Source organism: Plecotus auritus (assembly GCF_963455305.1).
Source record: "Plecotus auritus genome assembly, chromosome: 12".
Lineage (NCBI taxonomy): Eukaryota > Metazoa > Chordata > Mammalia > Chiroptera > Vespertilionidae > Plecotus > Plecotus auritus.
In genome coordinates, this window is record NC_137778.1 from 22,209,505 (window position 1) to 22,233,399 (window position 23,895).

The 23,895-nt window shown below is 42.2% G+C and overlaps 1 protein-coding gene across 3 annotated transcripts in view; it reads left to right on the forward strand.

Annotated features, from left to right (window-relative positions):
* The window catches only part of ABL2 (ABL proto-oncogene 2, non-receptor tyrosine kinase), a 101,654-nt gene extending 86,191 nt beyond the window's left edge, over positions 1-15,463 (forward strand). For all 3 annotated transcript variants that reach the window (XM_080649003.1, XM_080649002.1, XM_080649004.1), the window contains 6 exons: positions 4,619-4,796; positions 5,695-5,879; positions 6,815-6,967; positions 8,242-8,331; positions 11,471-11,644; positions 12,191-15,463. In XM_080649003.1, coding sequence (XP_080505129.1) covers positions 4,619-4,796; positions 5,695-5,879; positions 6,815-6,967; positions 8,242-8,331; positions 11,471-11,644; positions 12,191-13,914 — 2,504 coding nt within the window. In that variant the 3' untranslated portion in view covers positions 13,915-15,463. The remainder of the gene's footprint in view (positions 1-4,618; positions 4,797-5,694; positions 5,880-6,814; positions 6,968-8,241; positions 8,332-11,470; positions 11,645-12,190) is intronic.
* The last annotated feature ends 8,432 nt before the right edge of the window (positions 15,464-23,895 follow it).

The window sequence follows — 23,895 nt, forward strand, 5'->3', positions numbered from 1 at the left end:
AATTGATTTGCGGATATTGTACCATCCTTGCATTCCTGGGATAAATCCTACTTGGTCATGGTGTACGATCTTTCTGATGTAGTGCTGGATCCGATTTGTTAGAATTTTGTTGAGGATTTTGGCATCTATGTTCATGAGGGATATTGGCCTGTAATTCTCTTTCATTGTGTTGTCTTTATCTGGCATTGGTATTAGGGTGATGCTGGCTTTATAGAAGGAGCTTGGAAGTGTTCCTTCCTCTTGAATTTTTTGGAATAGTCTGAGGAGGATAGGTTTTAGTTCTTCCTTGAATGTTTGGTAAAACTCCCCTGTGAAGCCGTCTGGTCCCGTGCTTTTGTTTGCTGGAAGCTTTTTGATGACTGCTTCAATTTCTTCCATAGTTATTGGCCTATTGAGATGTTTAGATTCTTCCTGATTGAGTTTTGGAAGGTTATATTTTTCTAGGAATATGTCCATTTCCTCCAGGTTGTCCAGTTTGTTGGAATAGAGTTGTTCATAGTACTTTTTAACAATCCTTTGTATTTTGGCGGAATCTGTTGTTATTTCACCTCTTTCATTTCTGATTTTGTTTATTTGGGTCCTCTCTCTTTGCTTCTTGGTGAGCCTGGCTAGAGGTTCATCAATCTTGTTTATCCTTTCAAAGAACCAGCTCTTGGTTTTGTTGATCTTTTGTATTGTTTCTTTGGTCTCTATGTCGTTTATCTCCGTTCTGATCTTTATTATTTCCTTCCTTCTGCTTACACTGGGCTTTTCTTGTTGCTCTCTTTCTAATTCTTTGAGTTGTAGGGTTAGGTCATTTATTACCATTGTTTCTTGTTTTTTTGCAGTATACTTGTAGAGCTATGAACTTCCCTCTCAAGACTGCTTTCGCTGGGCCCCATAGATTTTGGATTGTTGTGTTTTCATTGTCATTTGTTGCCATGATGTTTTTTCTTTCTTCCTTGATCTCTCTGGTAACACAGTCATTGTTTAATAGCATGCTGTTTAGTCTCCATATGTTTGATTTTTTTGGATTGTTTTTATTGTAGTTGATTTCCAGTTTTATGCCACTGTGATCTGAGAAGATGCTTGATATGATTTCATCTTCTTGAATTTTAAGAGACTTTGCCTATGACCCAACATATGGTCTATCTTTGAAAATGACCCATGTGTACTTGAGAAGAATGTATATTCTGTGACTTTGGGGTTAAACGTTCTGAAGATGTCAATTAATTCCATCTGGTCTAGTGAGTCATTTAGGATTGATGTTTCTTTGCTGATTTTTTGTTAGGAGGATTTGTCTAATGGTGATAGTGGGGTATTAAAGTCTCCTACTATGATTGTATTGCTGTCAATCTCTCCTTTGATATTCTCCAGGAGTTTTTTTTATGTATTTGGGTTGGATTGCTCCCTTTAGTATTATGAAGTGGCCTTCCTTATCTCTTGTTATGTCCTTCACTTTGAGATCTAATTTGTCAGATATAAGTATTGCTACCCCAGCTTTTTTTTTTTTTCATTTCCATTCACCTGAAAAACCTTTTTCCATTTCTTCACCCTCATTCTGTGTGCGTCTTTTTTTCTGAGGTGGGTTTCTTGTAGACAGCAGATATATGGGTCGTGTTTTCTTATCCAATCCGTTACCCTATGTCTTTTGATTGGGGCATTTAATCCATTTACATTTAAAGTTATTATTGATAGGTACTTATTTGTCGCCATTTTTATTCTTTACTCCTGTGTTCTTTCTTCGCTTCCTATTTTTTTTACAGCAGACCCTTTAGCATTTCTTGCATTGCTGGTTTGGTGGTAATAAATTCCCTTAGTCCTTTTTTGTCTGTGAAGCTCCTGATTTCACTTTCAATTTTGATTGATAGCCTTGCTAGGTACAGTATTCTTGGATTCAGACCCTTCCTTTGTATGACTTTGTATATTTCATTCCATTCCCTTCTGGCCTGATGAGTTTCTGTTGAGAAATCAGTTGCTCGTCTGATGGGGGTTCCTTTGTAGGTAACTTTCTGTCTCTCTCTGGCCGCTTTTAAGATTCTTACTTTGTCGTTGGTGTTTGCCAATTTAATTATAATGTGCCTTGGCATCGGTCTTTTGGGGTTCATTTTGCTTGGGACTCTGTGAGCTTCTGGGATTTGTGTGGGTTTTTTCTTCCCTATAGCAGGGAATTTTTCTGTCATCATTTCTTCAAACAGGTTTTTTATTCCTTATTTTCCTCTCCTTCTGGAACCCTATTATGTGGATGTTGTTTTGTTTCGTGTTGTCCAAAAGTTCCCTTAGGCTCTCCTCCTTCTTTTTAATTTTTTTTTTCTAGAAGCTGCTCTACTTGGGTATTTTTTCCTACCTTGTCTTCTAGCTCACTGATGTGGTCCTCTGTTTCTTCTAGTCTACTCTTTTTTTTTAAAATATATTTTATTGATATTTTACAGAGAGGAAGGGAGAGGGATAGAGAGCTAGAAACATCGATGAGAGAGAAACATCGATCAGCTGCCTCCTGCACACCCCCTACTGGGGATGTGCCCGCAACCAAGGTACATGCCCTTGACCGGAATCGAACCCGGGACCCTTCCGTCCGCAGGCCGACGCTCTATCCACTGAGCCAAACCGGTTTCGGCTCTAGTCTACTCTTGATGCTTTCTATTGAGTTCTTTACAGCAGCGATGTCATTTTTCATTTCTTCTTGGTTCTTCATTTCCTCTTGGTTCTTACTCATATTGTCGAATTTGTCTTCCATTCTTTTCAGCCCCCTTATGACCATTTCTCTGAATTCTTTCTCTGGCAGGTTGCTTGCCTCGTTTACTTCCTTTTCTGGTGATGCCTGCTTTTCTTTCATATGCGGGCTGTTTCTTTGTCTCCCCATGGTCTCTTCTCCGGGTGTCTGGTTATGTAGTTCTCTCTCTCCCGTGGCTGAGGTGTGGGAGAAGGTGTGAAGTTGTGGAATCTGGGGAGAGTAGGCGGCAGTCCAGGAGAGGTGGTAGTGAGTCTGGTCAGTTGTGGTTATTTTAGATAAGCATCATTAGCACCCAGTGGAGAATGGAAATCATGGGCATATACAGAACTCTAGAATTTTGGTCTTCTGACCCCTTATGGAATTAATACAAGTAACTCTGCTTTTGTCCTCAGCAAATACTGAAGCGCATATGAATTTCCAGAATCACTAGGTGTACTGGTTAATAAGGCGGATTTTGTAATAGAAGAAAACACAATAATTTCAAGAGAAACATCACAAGTGCTTTATTCAAAGTAATGTCCATCACTAGCCATACATTTCCCCATCTTTTAGGTAATTTGTGGATACCGTCCCAATAGAACTTTTCTTGTTTTGAGGCAAACCATTCAGAGACCCAATTTTCCACTTCTTCGTACTTTTGAAGTGCTGCTCAGAAAGTGCGTGTGCCATTGATCGGAACAAGTGGTAATCTGAAGGAGCGAGGTCTGTTGAATACGGCGGGTGGGTTAATATTTCCCAGGCAAGATCTTTTAACGTGTCTTTAACCAGTTTTGAAGTGTGTGATGGTGCGTCGTCATGAAGCAAAATTACTTTGCTGTGTCTTCTGGAACATTCTGGTCGTTTCACGATCAAAGCATGGTTCAAATTGATTATTTGTTGTCAGTAGCGATCAGTATTAATGGTTTCATCTGGTTTTAGAAGCTCATAATACACCAAACCTTCCTGATCCCACCAAACGCAGAGCATTGTCTTCTTTGCAAAGCCATTTGGCCTTGCAGTTGATATTGATGGTTGACCTGGATGAACCCATGATTTCGTGCGTTTAGGATTCTCAAAATCCACTTTTCATCACCAGTCACAATTCGATGCAAAAAAGACTTTCTTTTGTGCTGTTGAAGCAACATTTTACTGATGACTTTTCGGTTTTCCATTTGTCTTTTGTTCAGTTGATGTGGCACCCATTTTCCTTCCTTTAAGATCTTTCCCATTGCTTGTAAACGATCAGAAATTGTTTGCTGAGCAACGTTTAATCTTTCTGCAAGTCATTTTTAAGTTTGACATGCATCTTCATCCAATAATGCTTGTAATTGTTGGTCTTCAAACTTTTTCGGTTGACCTGGACGTTCTTTGTCTTTCACATTGAAACATCACTTTTAAAGTGTTTAAACCAGTGTTCACAAGTATCTTGAGATGGAGCATGTTCACCACAAGCTTCCCGAAGTATACAATAACTTTCAGTGGCACTTTTCTTCAAAATAAAGTAATGAATTAAAACTTCCCACAAATGCTCTTTTTTTGGCACGAAATTCAACATTTTTAAGCATAAAAATATCTAATGATGTTAACACCTTCACAAAATTTGACATATGAAGTTTTCAAACTTTTTGTCAATACAACAAAATAGCATACATATCAAATCACATATGTATCAACATATGTGTAACTCCATCTATTGAAAAAAATCCGCATTATTAACTGGTACAACTAGTGTGTAATGGAAGTAGAGACTTCCTTATCAACCATCTTCTTAACTTGGCTATATTATTGTCAGAGAGTGTGATGGCAAGAAGGGAAAAGATTACTGCCAAACAAGATTTTTTAAAATTGTTGATTAATTTTGTCAAAGTTGTTTAGAATGTTTGAATATATACTAATATAAAACAAGCTTTATTCTTGAATTCGCAGGTGTGTGTACTTTGGAGCCACCATTTTACATTGTGACTGAATACATGCCGTATGGGAACCTCCTTGATTATCTCCGAGAATGCAACCGAGAAGAGGTGACTGCAGTTGTACTGCTTTACATGGCCACTCAGATCTCTTCTGCAATGGAGTATTTAGAGAAGAAGAATTTCATCCATAGGTGTGTAAAACCTGAATATTGTCTGTGATAACCATGAAGCTACCTTGCTTGTCCTGTAAATAAAGGGAAGAAGGCAAGAACCTCTCTAGAAATTTCCAGATGACTCAGGAAAGGAATTTTCCCATTCAAGGGCCCATTATGATGTCATTTCCAACTTATAAACCTATGTACTCTGATTAAAGTGTTAATGAGAGGCCTTTGCTGTTCTCAAAACAGGTCTTTATTTTGCCCACGACTATATTCAATAGCCTTTTGCTCCATCTAGTAGCTCATTTAAAAAATAGCTTTCTGTCTTAGTAAAGAACTTCAACACTTGTAGGAAAGTATGTTGCTCACCTCTAAAACCTATGCCTATGTGCAGTTGACTCTGGAACAACATGAGTTTGAACTGTGAGGGTCCACTTATACACAGAAGTTTTTCAATAACTACATATAGTACTGTAAATTATTTTTTTCCTTCTGATTTTGTTTTCTTTAGCTTTATTGTAAGAATACAGTTTATAATACATATATAGCTAACAGTAGTTAGCTGCTTTAGTAGCTAAGTTTTTGGGGAGTCAGAAGTATACATAAATTTTTGGCTTTGTGGGGGTGTGGTGGGGGTAGGGTGGGTACCTCTTACCCCTGCATTAAGTGTCAACTGTACTTAGGAATAGGAACCCATCTTCTGAAGCCTGCTTTATTCCAGCATCATGTAACTGCCCCTTGATAAGTACTCTACAAGTGATATATAATTAGTGATTTTCTACCATGTTAGCGATTATCATAAAAACCTGCCATATCTGTTAAGCACTTATCAACTCTGCCTGAGGCACAAAGAACCGAGAATACAGCATTCATGGTCACTTTCCACCTCATCTGAATAGAATCACATTAGGGTTGGTTCTCTTTCCTGCAGAGATCTTGCAGCTCGGAACTGCCTAGTGGGAGAAAACCATGTGGTAAAAGTGGCAGACTTTGGCTTAAGTAGATTGATGACTGGAGATACCTACACTGCTCATGCTGGAGCCAAGTTTCCTATTAAATGGACAGCACCAGAGAGTCTTGCCTACAATACCTTCTCAATTAAATCTGATGTCTGGGGTAAGGTTGGAAGGGGCTTTTTTCTGTATGTTATTTTGTTTATGAATGCTCTTAATTCTCTAGAGCTTATCTTTTACATGATCAGTATCCTCTGCCTTTACCCCCACCTCTTCAATCATTCAGCAAGCATTTATTAAATACCTATTATCAGGCATTGTGCTAGGTGCTTAGCATAGAAAGAAGTGTAAAGAAGAAAATAAAAAGAAGTCCTGCTTCAAAGAGCTCACAGTCTAGAATCTCACCTTGCATTGGAGTTCTGATGATCCTTTAAAGCTCCCTGTTTTCCACATTAGGTATTAGTGCTTGTTTCCAGAGCGCTGGGACACACAGAATGGCATCCTCTTTTCAAGAAAGGCATGCTGAAGTTTTAGCTAGGTTTATCCTGGTAGCTGGTAACTACTGCCATGAATTAGTACAAGCCCAGTGGACTGAACCAGTCTGGAAATTTGGACTGTGGGCCAATAGAAATAATTGCAGGATTCTAAGTCACTCTTTACCAGAAATCTCAGACTCAGAAATAACCTGTGATAAAATCAAGCAAATTCTTTTTTCTACTGTGAATTTTATCTGATTTCAAATGAGTTCATTTTTATATTTACTCCTCTAATATTAGCTGACATAAAAACTGTGAAACTCATTAATTAGATCATAGATTATTCTAAGAATAGTTTGATTATGCCCCAGACTTCTTATATGGTCAGAGTTTATTTTCCTTCATTGTAGTAAAGGAAGTCTAAATTAAAGGTGGGAAATACAAAGAAAGCCATCTTTATATTTCAGGTTATATCTCAAATGTTCCCATGACAGTTATCTTAGGAGGAATACTTTTGGTAATTGAATATTATCCAGAATTTGAAAGATAATTACCTAGTGGTATAAAATAATAATAAATCAGAGCAGAAACATTAAGCTCTTTTTTTTCGCCCCTTATGCAGCTTTTGGGGTACTGTTGTGGGAAATTGCTACCTATGGAATGTCACCATATCCAGGTATTGACCTGTCTCAGGTCTATGATCTACTAGAAAAGGGATATCGAATGGAACAGCCTGAAGGATGCCCCCCTAAGGTTTATGAACTTATGAGAGCATGTGAGTATTTTTGCATATTTTAATTTTGAGAGTCTGAGTCAGCAATTTGGGATGATTAACAAAATTAGGAATATTTTTCCTCTTAATGTTGTTAGATTGAATCTAACCGCCTGGCATATAAAGAGTCGGTCATTGATTAGCCAGTTGGTATGTCATATGCTATACCATTGAGTCCTACTGAATCCTAAGAATCATTGTCCATGGCTGAAATGTTGAGTCAGTTTCCCAGAAACACTTGCACATTTATTCTATATTATGAAAGGCCAGTGGCCATAACGCCATAATGACCAAATGACTGATCACCAGGAGGTGCATGGAGAACCTCTCGGGCGCTCCCCCTACCCCCACTCCCAGAGCGGTGGCAGCATCAGTGGAGCGTCGTGGGGTGCCGGCAGTGTCCGCGTAGCATGCGAGGCGTTACAGGGCGGCGGACATGGCCCTGATGGCAGGCTAGGCCTAGGGGACCCTACACACGCACGATTTAATTGTGCGCTGGGCCTCTAGTGGGATAATAAGAGCCCTGGCCCATGTGGCTCAGTTGGTTAGAACATCGTCCTGTACACCAGAAGTGGCAGACTCGATTCCCAGTCAGGGAACATGTGGGAGGCAGCCAATTGATGTTTCTCTCTCCCCGCCCCCCCCCCTTCCTATCTAAAAGTCAAAATATTTAAAAAAATAGAATAATAAGAAATTGAGTTTGGAGTTTAGGAGAAATGATTGAAAATGACTAGATGAAAATGATTGCTAAAGACTGGGGAGAATATATGCACGTAACCTCAGTGATGAATAAACAAAGCATCTGACTCCTTGAAGATGGGAAGGTGGTAGTAAAGTGCAGTTGTGTGTGAGCATAAATCTTATTTTCTCATTGAGCATTGGCATTGCCTGCTGCCATGTCTTCGTCAAATATGAACTGCAAGCTCCTTTCGGATAGGCCATTATATTTCTGAATATGTACAACTCATGATTTCTAAGGTTAGAGTGAGTTTGAAGACAGGTTTAACTTTTGTTTTTCCAGTGAAAGAAAACTTGCCATTTTCTAAATTATCTTCCCATCCCTCCTCACCCCTATGTAGAGGGAATAGGAGCGGAGGCTGCATAGAGGGACTTGCTCTAGGAAGTGGGTTCATTACCCTCTGAGTCAAACTGAGAGGCAGCGGCAACTCTGCTCTAAGAGGCACACGTCCTGATGCATGGGACTCACTCAGGCGCGCCACGGGGTGTCCATTCCTGCAGGGGCTTGAGCATTTCCTCCGTTTGTTTTTGTTACGTAGGCTGGAAGTGGAGCCCTGCTGACAGGCCCTCTTTTGCTGAAACACATCAAGCTTTTGAAACCATGTTCCATGACTCCAGCATTTCCGAAGGTAAGAATCTGGCTGTTTATTGGTGGCTAGTTCTGGGTAGTGATAATATTTCAAAAATGATGCACTTCTGTAGCTTGAGACTCCATTTCAGGATATTGAATTAGTTCTTGGCCTTCATTCTTCTTGTTTTGCTTTTTTATTTTTTGCCTTTTTTAATTTCTTGTGTTTCTATCATTTTTAATCTTGAAAGTATACTTTGATTGCAAATTAATTCAGTCTCTTCATAAAGAGAGTAAATTCAGTAGTTCTTTAAGCATTAATACTTATGTAGGGAAGAGAAAGGGGAAAAAATGAGTCTGAAAAATATTCCAGCTCCTTGAATCATACCAGAAAAGGCAGAACCAAGTCATAAGAGCAATATCCAGAAATTTTATTTATAAAAATAGATCCCAAGGAAATAATTAAGGGTGTGAACAAAGATTTAGCTACAAGAATATTCCATCAGAGTATAGTTTATAATACTGAAAAATTAAGAACAATTTAAATATCTAGTGGGCTGTTAATTATCATATTCATATAATTAAATATTTAAAATGATATTCTTGAATTGACATGGAGGGAAGTTTAGAATGAGCATATACTAAGTTATGCTGTGAACAGTGAGAACCCTTATCTAAAAACAACAGTATGGACACATATAGGCAGTTTTCTACTTTTGTATATAATGCTTCTAAAATTGTCAGCAAAAGTCAAACAATAAACTTGTTATAAAGAGAGACTTTTCCTAAAGAGCTAAAACCACAACATTCTTAGTTAAACTTGCCTATTAGACACTTTGATATAGTTCCAGAATGTTATACTTATTTCTCAAATTTTTTCTTTCCTTCATAATTGAACATAGAACTTACTGCTTAAGTTCAAGTTTTAAAATATTAGAAGAAGAAATCAGGCAAGTTGATTTTGGTCTGCTTTCCTCAGTGATTTATCATATCTAGGTGAGAAGAAAGGGAAAAGTATAACATCAAATTTAATAGTAAGTGTTTACATTCTAGTTCTTTGATGCATGGAATTTCTACAGGTTGGGGAGGGCACAGCTGGCCCTTGGGCAGCTGCCTATCACCGAAGTCTTCTTTTCTCTGTGTGCCTTTTTCCTGTGGTGTCAAGGTGGTTGAAGTCATGAATATCGGCCAAAGAGTAGGGTCCATTTCTTTGGTACTTTTGTGTCAACTTTTAACCCCTGTTGAATCCTAAGTTAAATATTTCTGCTTCTCTTGAAAATGTTACATCCTTTTAGAAAACTGGCCCTTACCAATTTTTAAGGCTAATTTCAATTCACTACTGCTAAATAAGAAACTTAACGTTATTCAACCCATAATTTGTTAAGCATTTAATCTGTGGCAAGGTCTGAACTAGATCTGAGGACACAGAGATAAGACACAGCTCCTACCTTTAAAGGATGTACTTGTTAGTTGTAAGTGAAGGAACCCTAACTCAAACTTTAAGTAGTAAGAGAAGGGTTTATTGGCTTGTAACCAAACCATGGGGAACGGGGATGGTGCTCATCTCAGAGTCAGTTGAAGCCATGGACTCAAGTAGCTTCAGGTCTTCCTCCTTACCCCTTCCTCTTTCCCAAAGCCACGCCCACCCAACATCTCTGTACTTTGGCTTCTGGGTTCATCTCTTCCTCAAAATCCTCCAAGTGGCTTTGGACACAGTTGTCAGCATCGTTGAGGTAATGTCTGTCTCCTAGCTGTTTGTATAGCAGTGTAAGAACGAAATCTCATTGTATTGCCTTGTATTATGTGCCATTTACCCACTCTTGTGGGATGCTAATTTTTAAAAATAATTACCAGCCCGGCCAGTGTGGCTCAGCAGCTGAGCATTGACCCAGGAATCAAGAGGTCACTGGTTTGATTCCTGGTCAGAGCACATGTGGGTTCAATGCCCAATAGGAGGCAGCTGATCAGTGATATTCCTCTCTCATTGATGTTTCTATCTCTCTATTCCTCTCTCTCTAAAACTCAATAAAAACAGCCCTAGCTGGTTTGGCTCAGTGGATAGAGTGTCAGCCTGCAGACTGAAGGGTCCTGGTTTCAATTCTGGTCAAGGGCACATGCCTGGGGTTTCGGGCTCGATCCCCAATAGGGGACATACAGGAGGCAGCCGATCAATGATTCTCATCATTGATGCTTCTATCTCTCTCTCTTCCTTTCCTCTCTGAAATCAATAAAAATATATTAAAAAAATAAAATAAAACTCAATAAAAACATATTTAAAAATAATTACCAAAAGATGTAAAATAATTATAAAATTTCACAATTTAATTGACCCTACGGGCTTCATTTTTGTTTAGAAATGAATAGCAAATTTTGTGTTTGCTTCAGCAAAAGCCACAGAAGCCATGGCCAGGTTTAGTCAGCAAAGCTTACTTACTAATGGCTCAACCTTTTTTCAAGAGCCTCATTTGCATGAAAGGGAATGTACCTACCCTCCTTTTTAGTACAAGGTGCAACTGAAAAATAAAGATATCTGTAGACATCTGTCTGCTTTGTTCAACTTCTGAATAGGGACATAGTAAGCAAGGATAGCTAAATGACCAGTAAGCATATGAAGCCATGCTCAATATCACTCCTCATCAGAGAAGTAGAAAATGAAACAATGAAATCCCTCTACATACCTACCCCCAGAATGGCTAAAAGTAAAATCAAACAAGAAACCTCATAACATAAAATGGACGAGTACTCAGAGTAACCAGAATTTTATACGTTGTCAGTGTGAGTGTAGATTGGTACAGGCATTTGGAGAGATAGTTTGGCAGGAAAAAGCTGAATTTGTATGCACCTCATGACCACGCATCGTGCTTATGCAATTGTGAAGCAAAAGATGTAGCAGAATGGTCCCTAGCAATATATTCATAATAGCCAAACACTGGAAACAAATAGGTGAATTTTGGTATATTCAGTCTCACATTTGAACAATACACAGGAATGAGGAAAAACCTGCCACATGCAACAATATGGATGAATCCACAGATGTAATGTTGAGCAAAAGAAGCCAGACAAAAATAGAGTGCATCTCTGTGGTCCATTTATACATCTTAGTACTCTCTAGTTCTTCCGCAGTTGTACGCCTTTTCTGAAAAGAACTCCTATGCTCTGTCATGAAGTTCTTTTTATCAGTCCCCTTGTCTTCCTCACAGAAGTAGCTGAGGAGCTTGGGAGGGCCGCCGCCGTCTCATCTGTTGTCCCCTACCTGCCCCGATTACCTATACTTCCTTCCAAGACCCGGACGCTGAAGAAACAGGTGGAGAACAAGGAGAATATCGAAGGGTCCCTAGATGCCACCGACAATTCTGCTTCCAGTTCAGCACCAGGTATGGGTCCCAAGGCAGGCAGAGTCAGGCTGCCTTGTTTAAAGAACCATGGGTTATGGTGCTTCTATTCGCACTTCCCTGCCCGTCTTCCCCGAGGAAAGTATGGCTGGCATCCATTTTACCTACCACTCTAGTCCTCAGCTCTGCATCACCGTGTTAGGAGTCCTGATCTATCCACTCGCATGCAGCTGTGCCTTCCACTCCATCCCCTTAGCTCCGGATTCCCAAATGCTTAGCTTCTTTGCAGTTCTGGCAAACACTTCTTCAGTGAACCTGATATGGAGGGCAGTTTGTATGGTAGCTTTTGGAGAAAAGATGAAGGCCGAGGTAAACACCAGCAGGGTTTTTCTTTCCATTTACATCCCATGTCACATTTGGATACTGATTAATGTGAAAGGATACTGTATGTGTTAGTTCCCTCTGAGTCCGGCTGTCACCTGGCATTTAATAGATGCTGACAAAACTCTGACAGTTCAGCCTTAGTAACTCAAGTGTAACAGAGTGCCTCCTTGTCTTTCACATTACTGATTGGCCGTTTCTCATCAGGGTTCATTAGAAGTGCACAGGTCCCCAGTGGGTCCCCAGCACTGCCTCGAAAACAAAGAGACAAGTCACCCAGCAGCCTTTTGGAAGATGCTAAAGAGACGTGTTTCACCAGGGATAGGAAGGGAGGCTTCTTCAGCTCCTTCATGAAAAAGAGAAATGCTCCCACACCCCCCAAACGCAGCAGCTCCTTCCGAGAAATGGAGAATCAGCCCCACAAGAAATATGAACTCACGGGTAACTTCTCATCTGTTGCTTCTCTACAGCATGCTGATGGGTTCTCTTTCACTTCTGCCCAGCAAGAGGCGAATCTGGTGCCCCCCAAGTGCTATGGGGGGAGCTTTGCACAGAGGAACCTCTGTAATGACGACAGTGGCGGGGGTGGGGGCAGTGGCACTGCGGGGGGTGGGTGGTCTGGCATCACAGGCTTCTTTACACCACGCTTAATCAAAAAGACACTGGGCTTACGAGCAGGTAAACCCACAGCCAATGATGACACTTCCAAGCCTTTTCCAAGGTCAAACTCTACATCTTCCATGTCCTCAGGGCTTCCAGAGCAGGATAGGATGGCAATGACCCTTCCCAGGAACTGCCAGAGGTCCAAAATCCAGCTGGAAAGGACAGTGTCCACCTCTTCTCAGCCAGAAGAGAGTATGGACAGGGCCAATGACACACTTCCCAAAAAGTCAGAGGAAGGTGCTGCTCCAACCAAGGAGAGACCAAAAGCCAAACTTTTGCCCAGAGGAACCACAGCTCTTCCCCTAAGAACCCCCTCTGGGGATCCAGCCATTACAGAGAAGGACTGTCCAGGGGTGGGGGCAGCTGGAGTGGCAGCTGCCCCAAAGAGCAAGGAGAGGAATGGTGGGGCACGACTGGGCATGGCCGGCGTCCCAGAGGATGGCGAGCAGACAGGCTGGGCTTCTCCAGCCAAGGTCGCGGCCATCCTCCCCACCACTCACAACCACAAAGTGCCCGTCCTCATCTCCCCCACTCTGAAGCACACTCCAGCCGACGTGCAGCTCATTGGCACAGACTCTCAGGGGAACAAATTCAAGCTCTTATCTGAGCATCAGGTCACATCCTCTGGAGACAAAGACCGACCCCGACGGGTAAAACCAAAGTGTGCCCCACCCCCACCACCAGTGATGAGACTACTGCAGCATCCGTCTGTGTGCTCGGACCCCACGGAAGAGCCGGCGGCCCCGGCTGCCGGACAGCCCACATCAGAAACACAGGAAGGAGGGAAAAAGGCAGCTCCAGGGGCAGTGCCCGTCAGTGGGAAAGCTGGGAGGCCTGTGGTGCCTCCACCTCAAGTGCCTCTGCCCACAGCTTCCATCTCGCCAGCCAAAATGGCCAATGGCACAGCAGGTACTAAAGTGGCTCTGAGAAAAACCAAACAGGCAGCTGAGAAAATCTCCGCAGACAAAATCAGCAAAGAGGCCCTGCTGGAATGTGCTGACCTGCTGTCCAGTGCAATCTCGGAACCGGTGCCCAACAGCCAGCTGGTGGACACTGGGCACCAGCTGCTTGACTACTGCTCAGGCTACGTGGACTGCATCCCTCAAACTCGCAACAAGTTTGCCTTCCGAGAGGCCGTGAGCAAACTGGAACTCAGCCTGCAGGAATTGCAGGTGTCTTCAGCCACTGCGGGCGTGCCCGGGGCAAATCCTGTCCTTAATAACTTATTATCGTGCGTACAGGAAATCAGCGATGTGGTGCAGAGGTAGCCACTGTTAGACTGACTACTGGAAGAGGCACATGTTTCTGAGGGGACGGGAAGGGACTTGTTTTCCTGTGTTCTTGTTTTCAAAAAATGAAAGACTGATACTTGAGTGTGTTTATGTGAAGTACCTCAGCTCTCTGAGATCTCACGTTTACAGGTTCATCTCAAAAATAACAAAGCAAAACTCAAAGGAGAGGGAAATTAGAGGGGACGGGGCGGTGGTGGACAGGTGGAAGCTGCACTGGAATATCAGGGAATGTGTGTATGTGGCTGTGAAGAACCAAATCCAGCCATTCTGACCTGGAATGATGCGAGGTGGTTAGACAGGGCTGCCCTTGGCAGTGCCTTGAGACTGCCCAGACGGGCCTGGCTGCGGCACCGGGCTGTGTGGCACAGAGGGAACTGGCTTAGGGCTCCCGTAGGTACTAATGATTATGTTCCACCTCACTAGGAAAGTCAGTGGAACAGAAGGAAGGAAAGCTGGGAAGGTGCTAAGTGAAGTTTCATCCAAGGCTGTTGGAAGCAGCTATTAGCCTTGCTTCCCCAAGGTCACTTGCTGCAATAAGAACTGCAAATCAAATTGCTGGAATTACAAAACCTACAAAACCGGAAAGGTGGCCCTATCTGTTGCTCCTCTCCTGTTTCCCATTGATGTGTTAATTGGAGCCGGAAGTAAAGAAATCTAGGAAGTACAGTCAGGGAGCTTGAAAGCTAAAATCTCACATTGATCAGCACAAGTCACTTGTCCCAGTCTAGTATGTTGTTTCCTAACGGACCAGGATTATAGGGGTCTTAGTGGTTCTTCTCTGCCCCCTGCTGGGCAGGCTGTCTTCCTTTATCCCTGCAGCATTCAGGCATTAACCAACATTGATTTTGAAATTAGTGGTCATGGACAGGTTCTCACAGGGAATCCTTTTCTGATACCGTGCCCCTGCATACTGACATACAGTCAAGGACTTGGGAAGCTGTGTATTTCGTTATCAACTCAACTATCCAAGAAAGGGGCTCTTCTTGGAACCCAGCAGCCAGGCCCAGAGGCTTCTGACTGAGGAGAAGTTGGTTTGGTCCTAGTGGCTGTTTCTCCGTACCTTTCCCTTCCGTCATCACCTTAGACCCGATCTGGGCAGAAAGTAGAGAGAAGCACACACACACCCACTGGATTTCAGATGAATCACCCTAAATTATTCTCACATGCCTTTCTCCTTTCACCACCCCCCCCCCCAAATCGTTGTGCTTGTTTGTAAAGATCACATTGGGAATATTCTTCGATATTTATTTCAATATCATATTTTAAGAGTGTATAATTGAAGGAGCACATCATTTCTAGGAAAAACCAATTAGATCCTGGAAATCTAATGACTTAACCCTCAAATATATTTTGCCTTTGAAAAATAGGCCTTTTCCTTCCCTACTCATTCATAATTATGGAAGCTAATTAGGATCACAGGGAGCTGAACAGTAGATATTATTAATATTCTCAATATCAGGTCTAATCCCAGTTACCACTTCATTCTGTTTTTAAAGCTTTGTGACTCCCTCCCCCAAGGAGAACCCAATACAAAAAAATAAATTATTTTTTTCCTTCCAAAGGAATATTAACTTAGGAAGATAGGAATTCAGCATCGGTGAGCAGTGAATTTTCTTCCTGCCTCTGTCATCGATCCACTGTCAAGCCACAGCCCCATCTCTAAATCTGTTAAATGAAGGTAATGATACATGTTCTCATGGGTGTTTCACAAATAAGGGTGTAGTTCTCCCTCTGAGAGCCTCCCTACCAAGTTATTTAGTGCAGTGGTGTTGTGTTGAATGGTTTTCAGTCTCTTCTATGCTCAGTAGCAAATCATGAAATTTAGAGCTGTTGAGATTACATTAATTGCGCTAGAATACTAATAGGGAAAAACTATGTTTTGGACAGAGTTTGACATCTTTGACCAAGGAGGACATTTAGTTTTCATCAGAAAGAAAGGAAACCTTGATTCTTATCACGGCTGCTCGAAAGGAGGCCCAGACCAAGGAAGGACTTGAAGGGAGGGGTCAGTACTGGGCATTCCTTGTGGGGTGGTAGTCTCCGTCTGATTCCTAAAGGTGCAGCATAGGCAGCTAGTGATGTGCTCAGTCTCCTTGCAGCGGTTGGAAGAGAAGCTAGAGTTCCTTTCAACGTGGTTTTAAAGACCAACAGTCCCGCTCCTGTCTCCTTGCTAGCCACTTCCCCTCATTATACACTTCCATAAACTTGAAATCGTTTTAGCAATTAGCCTTTTAAGGGTGGGGCAGGGAAAGCTAAAACTTTAGAATATTTTATGCTGCTTTTTAAGTTTATCCCTGTCATTATGGGATGCAAGTTGAGGGATTATAATTGTTTTTCAGGGGATTTTTTTTTTTTTTCTAAGCAAGGGATCTTTCATCGAGAGCTCTGAGAATAAGCGTTGGAGGAACACTACTGAGTGTATTTAAGCTCCAAATTTCTCACCGAAATAGTCTTGAGGGTGGGGGCTGTGTCTTACTCAGGGGTGGCACCTGGCTCTATCTTGCCTACAGTAGGTGCTCAGTAAGTTAATGAATTGTGTTTTCTCAACACTGTCAATAGTAGCATTGACTTTTGCAGCACCCCCATCCACATGATGCTTGAACTGTGGAACTTCAGGAGTTGAGAGCTCAGGGTTAAGGTTAAAGAGGCACTGTCAACTTATAAAAGTCTAATAGAGGTCTTTTCTTTTTCTACTTGAAAAGAATTAAAAAATAACCTTATGTAAATTTAAAAGTTTGAATTCAAAGCAGAGAAAACTGCTTTTTAGAAATTAAAGATGTAGTTTAATTCTAATTGGTTTAAAAGCAAAGCAGAGAGCAGGAGCAAAAAGACAAAATGTTGAAAACTTTCTAAAATGGTCATATATATGTATGTGTGTGTATATATATGTATGTATATACACATATACATACACACTCCTTTGGGCTATGACAGTTTGAATCCTTTCATGTACATATAATACAATTTCAGTTTAGATTTCCTACCTTTGAATTCAATATTTTGTGTAGAATACATCTTTATTGTGCTTTACATTAAGTATTTTCTTAAAAGGCTTTGTGTAAAATTAAAATGTGTGTATTTTCTATTGACTGCCATTGTAATTTTCAGAGATAACAGCCTTAAAAAAAAACTGGCCCAGGAAGTTCTTTCAGTGTTTTTCCAGATGACCTCTGCACATTGAGGTCTTGACGTGGAGCCACTTGCCCAGCGGCATTTTGGGGCTTAAATTAGAATTTTCTTATAATTCAATTGAAAGTTGGCTAATAAAATAGTGCCTGGTTAATAAAATATGCTCTGCTAAGGCATAGCCCATATTTATTTAAGTAACGTCATGGAGCTTTTGAGTTGAGGATACAGTATAGACGGTGAATAAGAACTCACACTCTAAAGCCAGTCCAGAAGGCAAGTCATTTAATCGTCCTGAGCCTTAGTTTCCTCATTGGAAAACCGGGATAATAATAGTAACTACCTCAGGTTGTCATAAGGATTAAATGATAATATATGTAAGATACTTAGCTTCAGTGCCTGGCACATAATGAGCACTCCATAAATGTGAATGACCACTATTATTATTAATAAACTTGGTCCAGTGAATCTTAGCCAGGAATGTGCAACAAAATCTTCTGCGTTTAAAAACAAAATAAAATCTGATGCATTGATCAGAATTCCCAGTGTGGTGAGGTCTCAGCCAGTGTGTTTTATAAGAACCCTGCCAGGTGTTTCTGACACCCAACACTATCTGAACACTTAACATCCTACCTTTTTCTTTATAGCTTAAGATTGGAAGAGAAGATAGTTACTTGCTCTGGATCTCAGAGCAGTTAATTAGTGGCAGAGCCAAGGCTAGAGCTCACTCTCTTGACTCTGATTGTGGGGGTCCCTCCACCATTCCTGCTGCCTTGTGAGACACTGCAGAGAAAGTGGCTCAGATAGACAATCAGTCTGCACAGCGCTCACTGCACACTCTCTAAAGCACATGTTCCTGGCACCCTCTGACCTTAAGGGACTTGAATGTTGAGTAATGGCAATACTAGCAAAGCAGGCAATCTTCAGAAGTCAGTAATTTAAAAATCTGTATGGAGTCATTCTTTGGGACAGACCTCAGCAGCACAGCAATCTGCACTTTGTAATAAATACCAACTTAAGTTTTAAAAAATCTAGTCCTACATTCCTCTTTCTTAAGAAAATAACAACATAAAAGTTTATTGTTCTGTGCCATTTTAATGATTGAAATAATGTATATGAAAGCACTTTGAGGAAAAAGTATCAAATGTAATATAACTAAGGTCATATTATTAAGGTCTGTTTAAAAGTTAAAGCAGTTGGTTACATGCTGATCGACTTATAGGCTTACCTGTGTGGGACCTGAAAATGCAGGTCCTCTGTAACATGACATTTATAAATATGAAACTGCTAAATGACTATGTGCAGGTATAGTAAGTCTTTTACTGAAATTGTAGCTAATTATTGAATAACTTCAGAAAACTAGGGACCAACTTTCTGGTTTAATTATAATCATTAAAAAGTAACAATGGGCACTCACAACAGAGAAGCTCTTCCAGGCACCTTGACTGAAGAAGGGGCCTGTTGGTTGTGAACATTTGTCCACTACACGTTCAGTCATCTAGCATCCTAAATGTGGCGGCAGCAGACACATTGCCTGTTGATGTTGACAGTGTCTTTTTTAACCTATGTCCTGTGTGGGGTTTTTTGTTGTTGTTTTTTCTGCGGGGCAAAGGGTGGGGGTGAGAGGAGATGGGATGGCTATAGAACCAGAGCGTTTTAGGATTTCCTATCAGTTATAAATGAGCGTGACATTCATAATCCATGTTTATTTTTTTTTTTAAGAAGAGTAGCTGAACATAACTCACCTGTTAGGTTATAAAATACCTATAAAAGAGTAAACTGCATTGGTGGCCACTTTGAGTGACAGCTGCACTGTCTCCTATTCCCTTCCATGTTTGCTACTGATGTCATCGCTTCTCTCAGGCTCGGCTCCCACAGGAATTCACATTGGGCTGACGGTTGTCTGCAGGTTTGTTCTTGATGACTTCTGGGTTTCAGCATCCTGCTTGCATTAATTTGGTATCCATCTCTCTACCCTTAGCCTTTATGACCAGTCCTCTTTATGTACTAGTAGGTGGGTCTCTAGATAGAAGTTTCTTCTAATGTATTTAATAGACTCCAGCTGTCTAGATCTCTGTCTTCGCTTCTGTCAAGCCAGTAGCTCGGTTCTTTTGTAAATCCCTGATTCAGTTTGAGATCTGTGGGAGCAAGAGAGAAAGAGAAAGGCAGCCCCAAGGGCACCTGACAATCAGGGAAGTTGCTGTAGCCACAGCCTCGTCACCGAGGAAGGCCTTGGGCTGGTTCTAAAACGTGTCCTACTGTTAACAGGATATTTATATCTTTGGGGTGGAGTTTCAGTTTTCCAATCCCAGACTTTAAAAAAAATCTAATGTAAGGCTTGCTTTTTCGGGCAGGTAAATAGTGCCTGGCATAACAGTTACCATTACCTGCTCTGTTACCGTGGGCTTCCACTGCCCGCCCGGTTCTCCTGTGTCATTGGGGAAGCACGGGTGATTTCAGGGCTGCTCAGTAACTGTCTTTGCTCCAGCCAGTCTTTCGTGGAGTTTGCCGCAATGTCCAAAAAGATGAGCTTCTGCTCTGGTACTGCTGCCTTCCATGCCACCCACCTGAGGTGTATGTTATATCTTGAGATAATGTGTATGCAGGATGACTCCGTGTCCTATTTCCAAAGAACAGGAAATGGGGGAAGGCTTCACCCTGTGATTATGAGGCAGGTGGAACAGTCCCATGCTTCTCCCCGGGGGAGGAGGCCTGGGCAGCTCATCTCGCTTTTAGCTGACTGGGGGTGGTGGGCATCACTGCGAGAGGATTGTGCCTTCAAGGGTGGGTTTTATCTGTTTTGCAGAGGAAAAGACTTGTCATCCCAGTTGAAGTTGTAAGGTTATTGAACTGGTAGACATGAACATGATGGTTGCAGTGGCTCAGAGCCCTGGTCAGGGAGAGTCCCCATTTGGAAGTTCTCCCCACACAGGCCACTGATCTTGGCAGACCACTGCTCTTCTCTCTGTCCTGCTGGTGAGTGGGGGAAGGATGCTCTAACTGCACCCTTCCCTCCCTCCAGGTGCACTCACTTCTTTGCTCCTATGTACAATTATACATTTGGAATAGTTTACCTCTCCTAGAAAAAGTATATCCTTTAACCTCCTCATTGCTGAACACAGTAGCAAGGCCCTGTTAACTCAACCCGTGGTCACAGGTGGTGTGTGAGCAGATCTTCAAACCTGCAGACCCTCTAAATCAGGGGTGGGGAACCTTTTGTCTGCCAAGGGCCATTTGGTATTTGTAACATCATTCGAGGGCCATACAAAATTATCAATTTAAAAAGTATATTGCTATGAAAAAGCTCTAGATTTATTGAATTTCTAGTCCCGCCTGCAGTTGCCCTGGCAGGGCCAGACCAAATGGTACGGCCGGCTGTTCCCCACCCCTGCTCTGCGGAAACGATGGCTCCTGTAAGTTGAAAGGCTAGACCAGTGGTCGGCAAACTGCGGCTCTCGAGCTGCATGTGGCTTGCGAGCCGCAGTTTGCCGACCACTGGGCTAGACCAGTACTGTCCTCAGACCACACCTTGTACCGCCCTCTCGTGTCTTTTCTTTGTTCATCGTTGTACTGAAAGCAGCAAGTTTCCGGGTCCTACATGTCACTCGTCCTTCCGAGCTGTACACAGGGCTTGAGGTCTTGGAGCATTCCAATCAATTTTTTCGGATGCAGTGGAAATGAACTGTCAAATGCTAGCAGACTTAAAGGAAATATAGTATGTATGGTTGGAGTTTGTTTAGATTTGCTTCTGAGTCTTAAGATGGTATTAAATCATGTGTTTAAGCACCATAAACTTTAGTTGGAGAATGGGACTTCTGGTTAATAAAATAATCATATGTAAGGATAGTTAATTTCAGCAATTATAACAATAACACAGGTATGCCAATCAGTGTATTCTAGATTCAGGAGATACTGCAGGAGCGGCGTTGCTTTAGGTGATCAGTGTTGAATCCCAGCCCCTGTTCTGTATGATTCACAGATACCTTGGCCTGCGTGCAGAGTGGCAGCAATACCCAGAGGCAGAGCTGCTTCTGGTAGATGAGGCCTGGATTACCTCCATTTTTTATTTTTATTTTTTAAAAACTATATTTTATTGATTTTTTACAGAGAGGAAGGGAGAGGATAGAGAGTTAGAAACATCGATGAGAGAGAAACATTGATCAGCTGCCTCCTGCACACTCCCTACTGGGGATGTGCCCGCAACCAAGGTACATGCTCTTGACCGGAATTGAACCTGGGACCCTTCAGTCCACAGGCTGACGCTCTATCCACTGAGCCAAACCGGTTAGGGCTGGATTTCCTCCATTTTGACAAGCTATTTCACACAATGGCCCCTGTTTTTGGAACTCTATTAGGAGAGAAATTTTCAGAGATCTGGAGAAGTCACCTTGATTAGGCTAATTGTCCTTCAGAGAAATCAGTATTCAGAAGCTGGAAAGGACACTGAGGTACTCATAGCTCTTTAGGGCGTATGTTTGAAAACCCTCATATCTCGGGTCTGTGTATGGGAACATGCCATGTCCACGCTACGTGCATACATTGTTGTCGTGCTCACTACGAAAGGAGGGGTAAGAAAGGGAGTTAATCAGATTACTCTCAGTGGTGAATAGAAGCTGTGCCCTGGTGGTGTGTTTGTGGAGAACAGGCTGCCTGAGCTGTTGGTCTGTGCTCAGAGCCTGTCTCCTGGGTGTACCCCATACTCTTCCTTCTCTGCAATTTGATTCTATGACTGTCAGTGGAGGAACCCAGTTTTATGTTCACTTGGCAAAAATAAATTAGAATATTTTGTGGTGGTTGACAGAATTTTGTCTTAAAACATAGGCTTCAGATTCTTTAAAACTTGTTCAACGTTTATACCAAAGGTCACGCTCTGCAGGTGCATGTGTGGTGGGTGCACAGAGGGTGAGGTCTGGAGGGCCTGGCACTGTGCACGTTGCTAAGGGGACACAGTGAGACAACACGGGATTTAACTGAAAACACATCAGTCATGGGTCACACTGCCGGTGTTGTCAGGTGTTTGCTCTTGTTATTGTAATATATTTTCAGGTGTTTTGTTTTCTAATTTAATTCTCTCACCCTGTTGTCTGACTGTGAACTGCTAACAGTGTTAAACTTGATGTAAATAAAGGAGGCCCTGGAAAGGGGAATGCTGTCTGCCTGTTGTCTCACAAGGCTTGCCAACTTGTGTTTTATTTTAAATAAAGGTTGCAATATTTTATTGGCAAAGGAGGCTTTTGATTGGAGTGTTTCTCCCATCATTTTAACTGGCAGGGAATCTGAGCAGAATTTGTGTGTAATAGGTATCTGTAAGGTAAAGAAGCTGGGTTTAGCAATCATCCCTCTGGTACATTCTGTAGAATGTCCTCTGTGGGGGTGAATACTTCTCTTTTGATGGATCCCATTTTTGAAAATGGCCAAAGGCATCGTCTGGAGTCCAGCTGGTACATCAGGTGGGTAAGTGTGTGTGTGTGTGTCTTGTCTGTCCGTCAGTCCGTCCCATGTGAGGTGACTGTAATATGAGACGTAATTCTTTCCAAGTCCATTTTGAGGACAACTACAAATAAGTTCTAAAAGTGTTGTGAGCCCAAGCAGCATGAAAAGAGTCAGTGTAGAACCTCACAGGGAACGTTCTGTTCTTGTTTGACTTGACCTTCAAAGTATTTTAACCATGAGCGATTGCTTTTAGATGTCACGTTTTAGGTACGAGTAGGATGTACGCAGGTGGTACCCCGTGAGGTCTTTAGTGGCTGTTAAACATCAGCTTGTAACCCTCTCACTCCACCTGCCGTCCTTTTCTCTCACCTGCTTTGGTTTAGTTCAGGAGAACCTTGTTCTAGTCTTCAGAGAAGACACGCTGTGCTCTGCGCCCTGCTTCGTATTACTGGGACATTTCCTCACCTGAGGCTGTGGCATTTGCTGAGGAAATCTGGAAATTGTTTTAGAAACAAGTCCTTAAAGCACAGGAGCTAAAGTCGGACTGCCTGGGTCGAACCCCCCACTCTTGGCTAGAGCTCTGTGACTTTCCAAAGACATTTTACCTCTCTTGGATATTTCTTGGATAGTCCAGTTGTATTTTTTTTAATATATTTTATTGATTTTTTACAGAGAGGAAAGGAGAAGTATAGAGAGTTAGAAACATCGATGAGAGAGAAACATCGATTCAGCTGCCTCTTGCACACCCCCCACCGGGGATGTGCCCGCAACCAAGGTACATGCCCTTGACCGGAATCGAACCTGGGACCCTTCAGTCCGCAGGCCGACGCTCTATCCACTGAGCCAAACCGGTTAGGGCCCAGTTGTCTTTTATTAAACAGCGAGGGAATTGGTCCCTAAGTCATCGTGTTCACGATGATATGAGAGAATGATTGTACAGTGCTTAGCACAGGGCCCAGCACATGGTAAGTTCTCAAATGTTGGTTACCTAAGCCAGGCTCCAAGAACTAGAATGGACAAGAAGGGCAGCCTTGGCTTGGAGTGTGGTGTCAAAACTGACAGCAGTTTTACCAAGTTTTTATGGTTGTTACCCGAGCACTTGATCAGTATTAACCAATTTAATCCTCACAGCATCCCTCTGAGGTAAGTACACTTGTGTTGCTCACTTTTACAAAAGTGGAAACCAAGATTATACTGGGGTTAATAGCTTTCCTGTCATCGCACAGTGGAAGGTGGCGCAAGGCACTCGGGCCCCAGCGAAGTGTTCAGAACCACTGACTGACTTCCGCTGTTTGTCTTGGTTCCTGGGCTGTAAGAGGTTTAGACCTATAGTTATGACATCAGACATGGCTGGCCAGTGCTGAAAGGATGTCAGCTGTGACTCAAACCTGAAGCTAT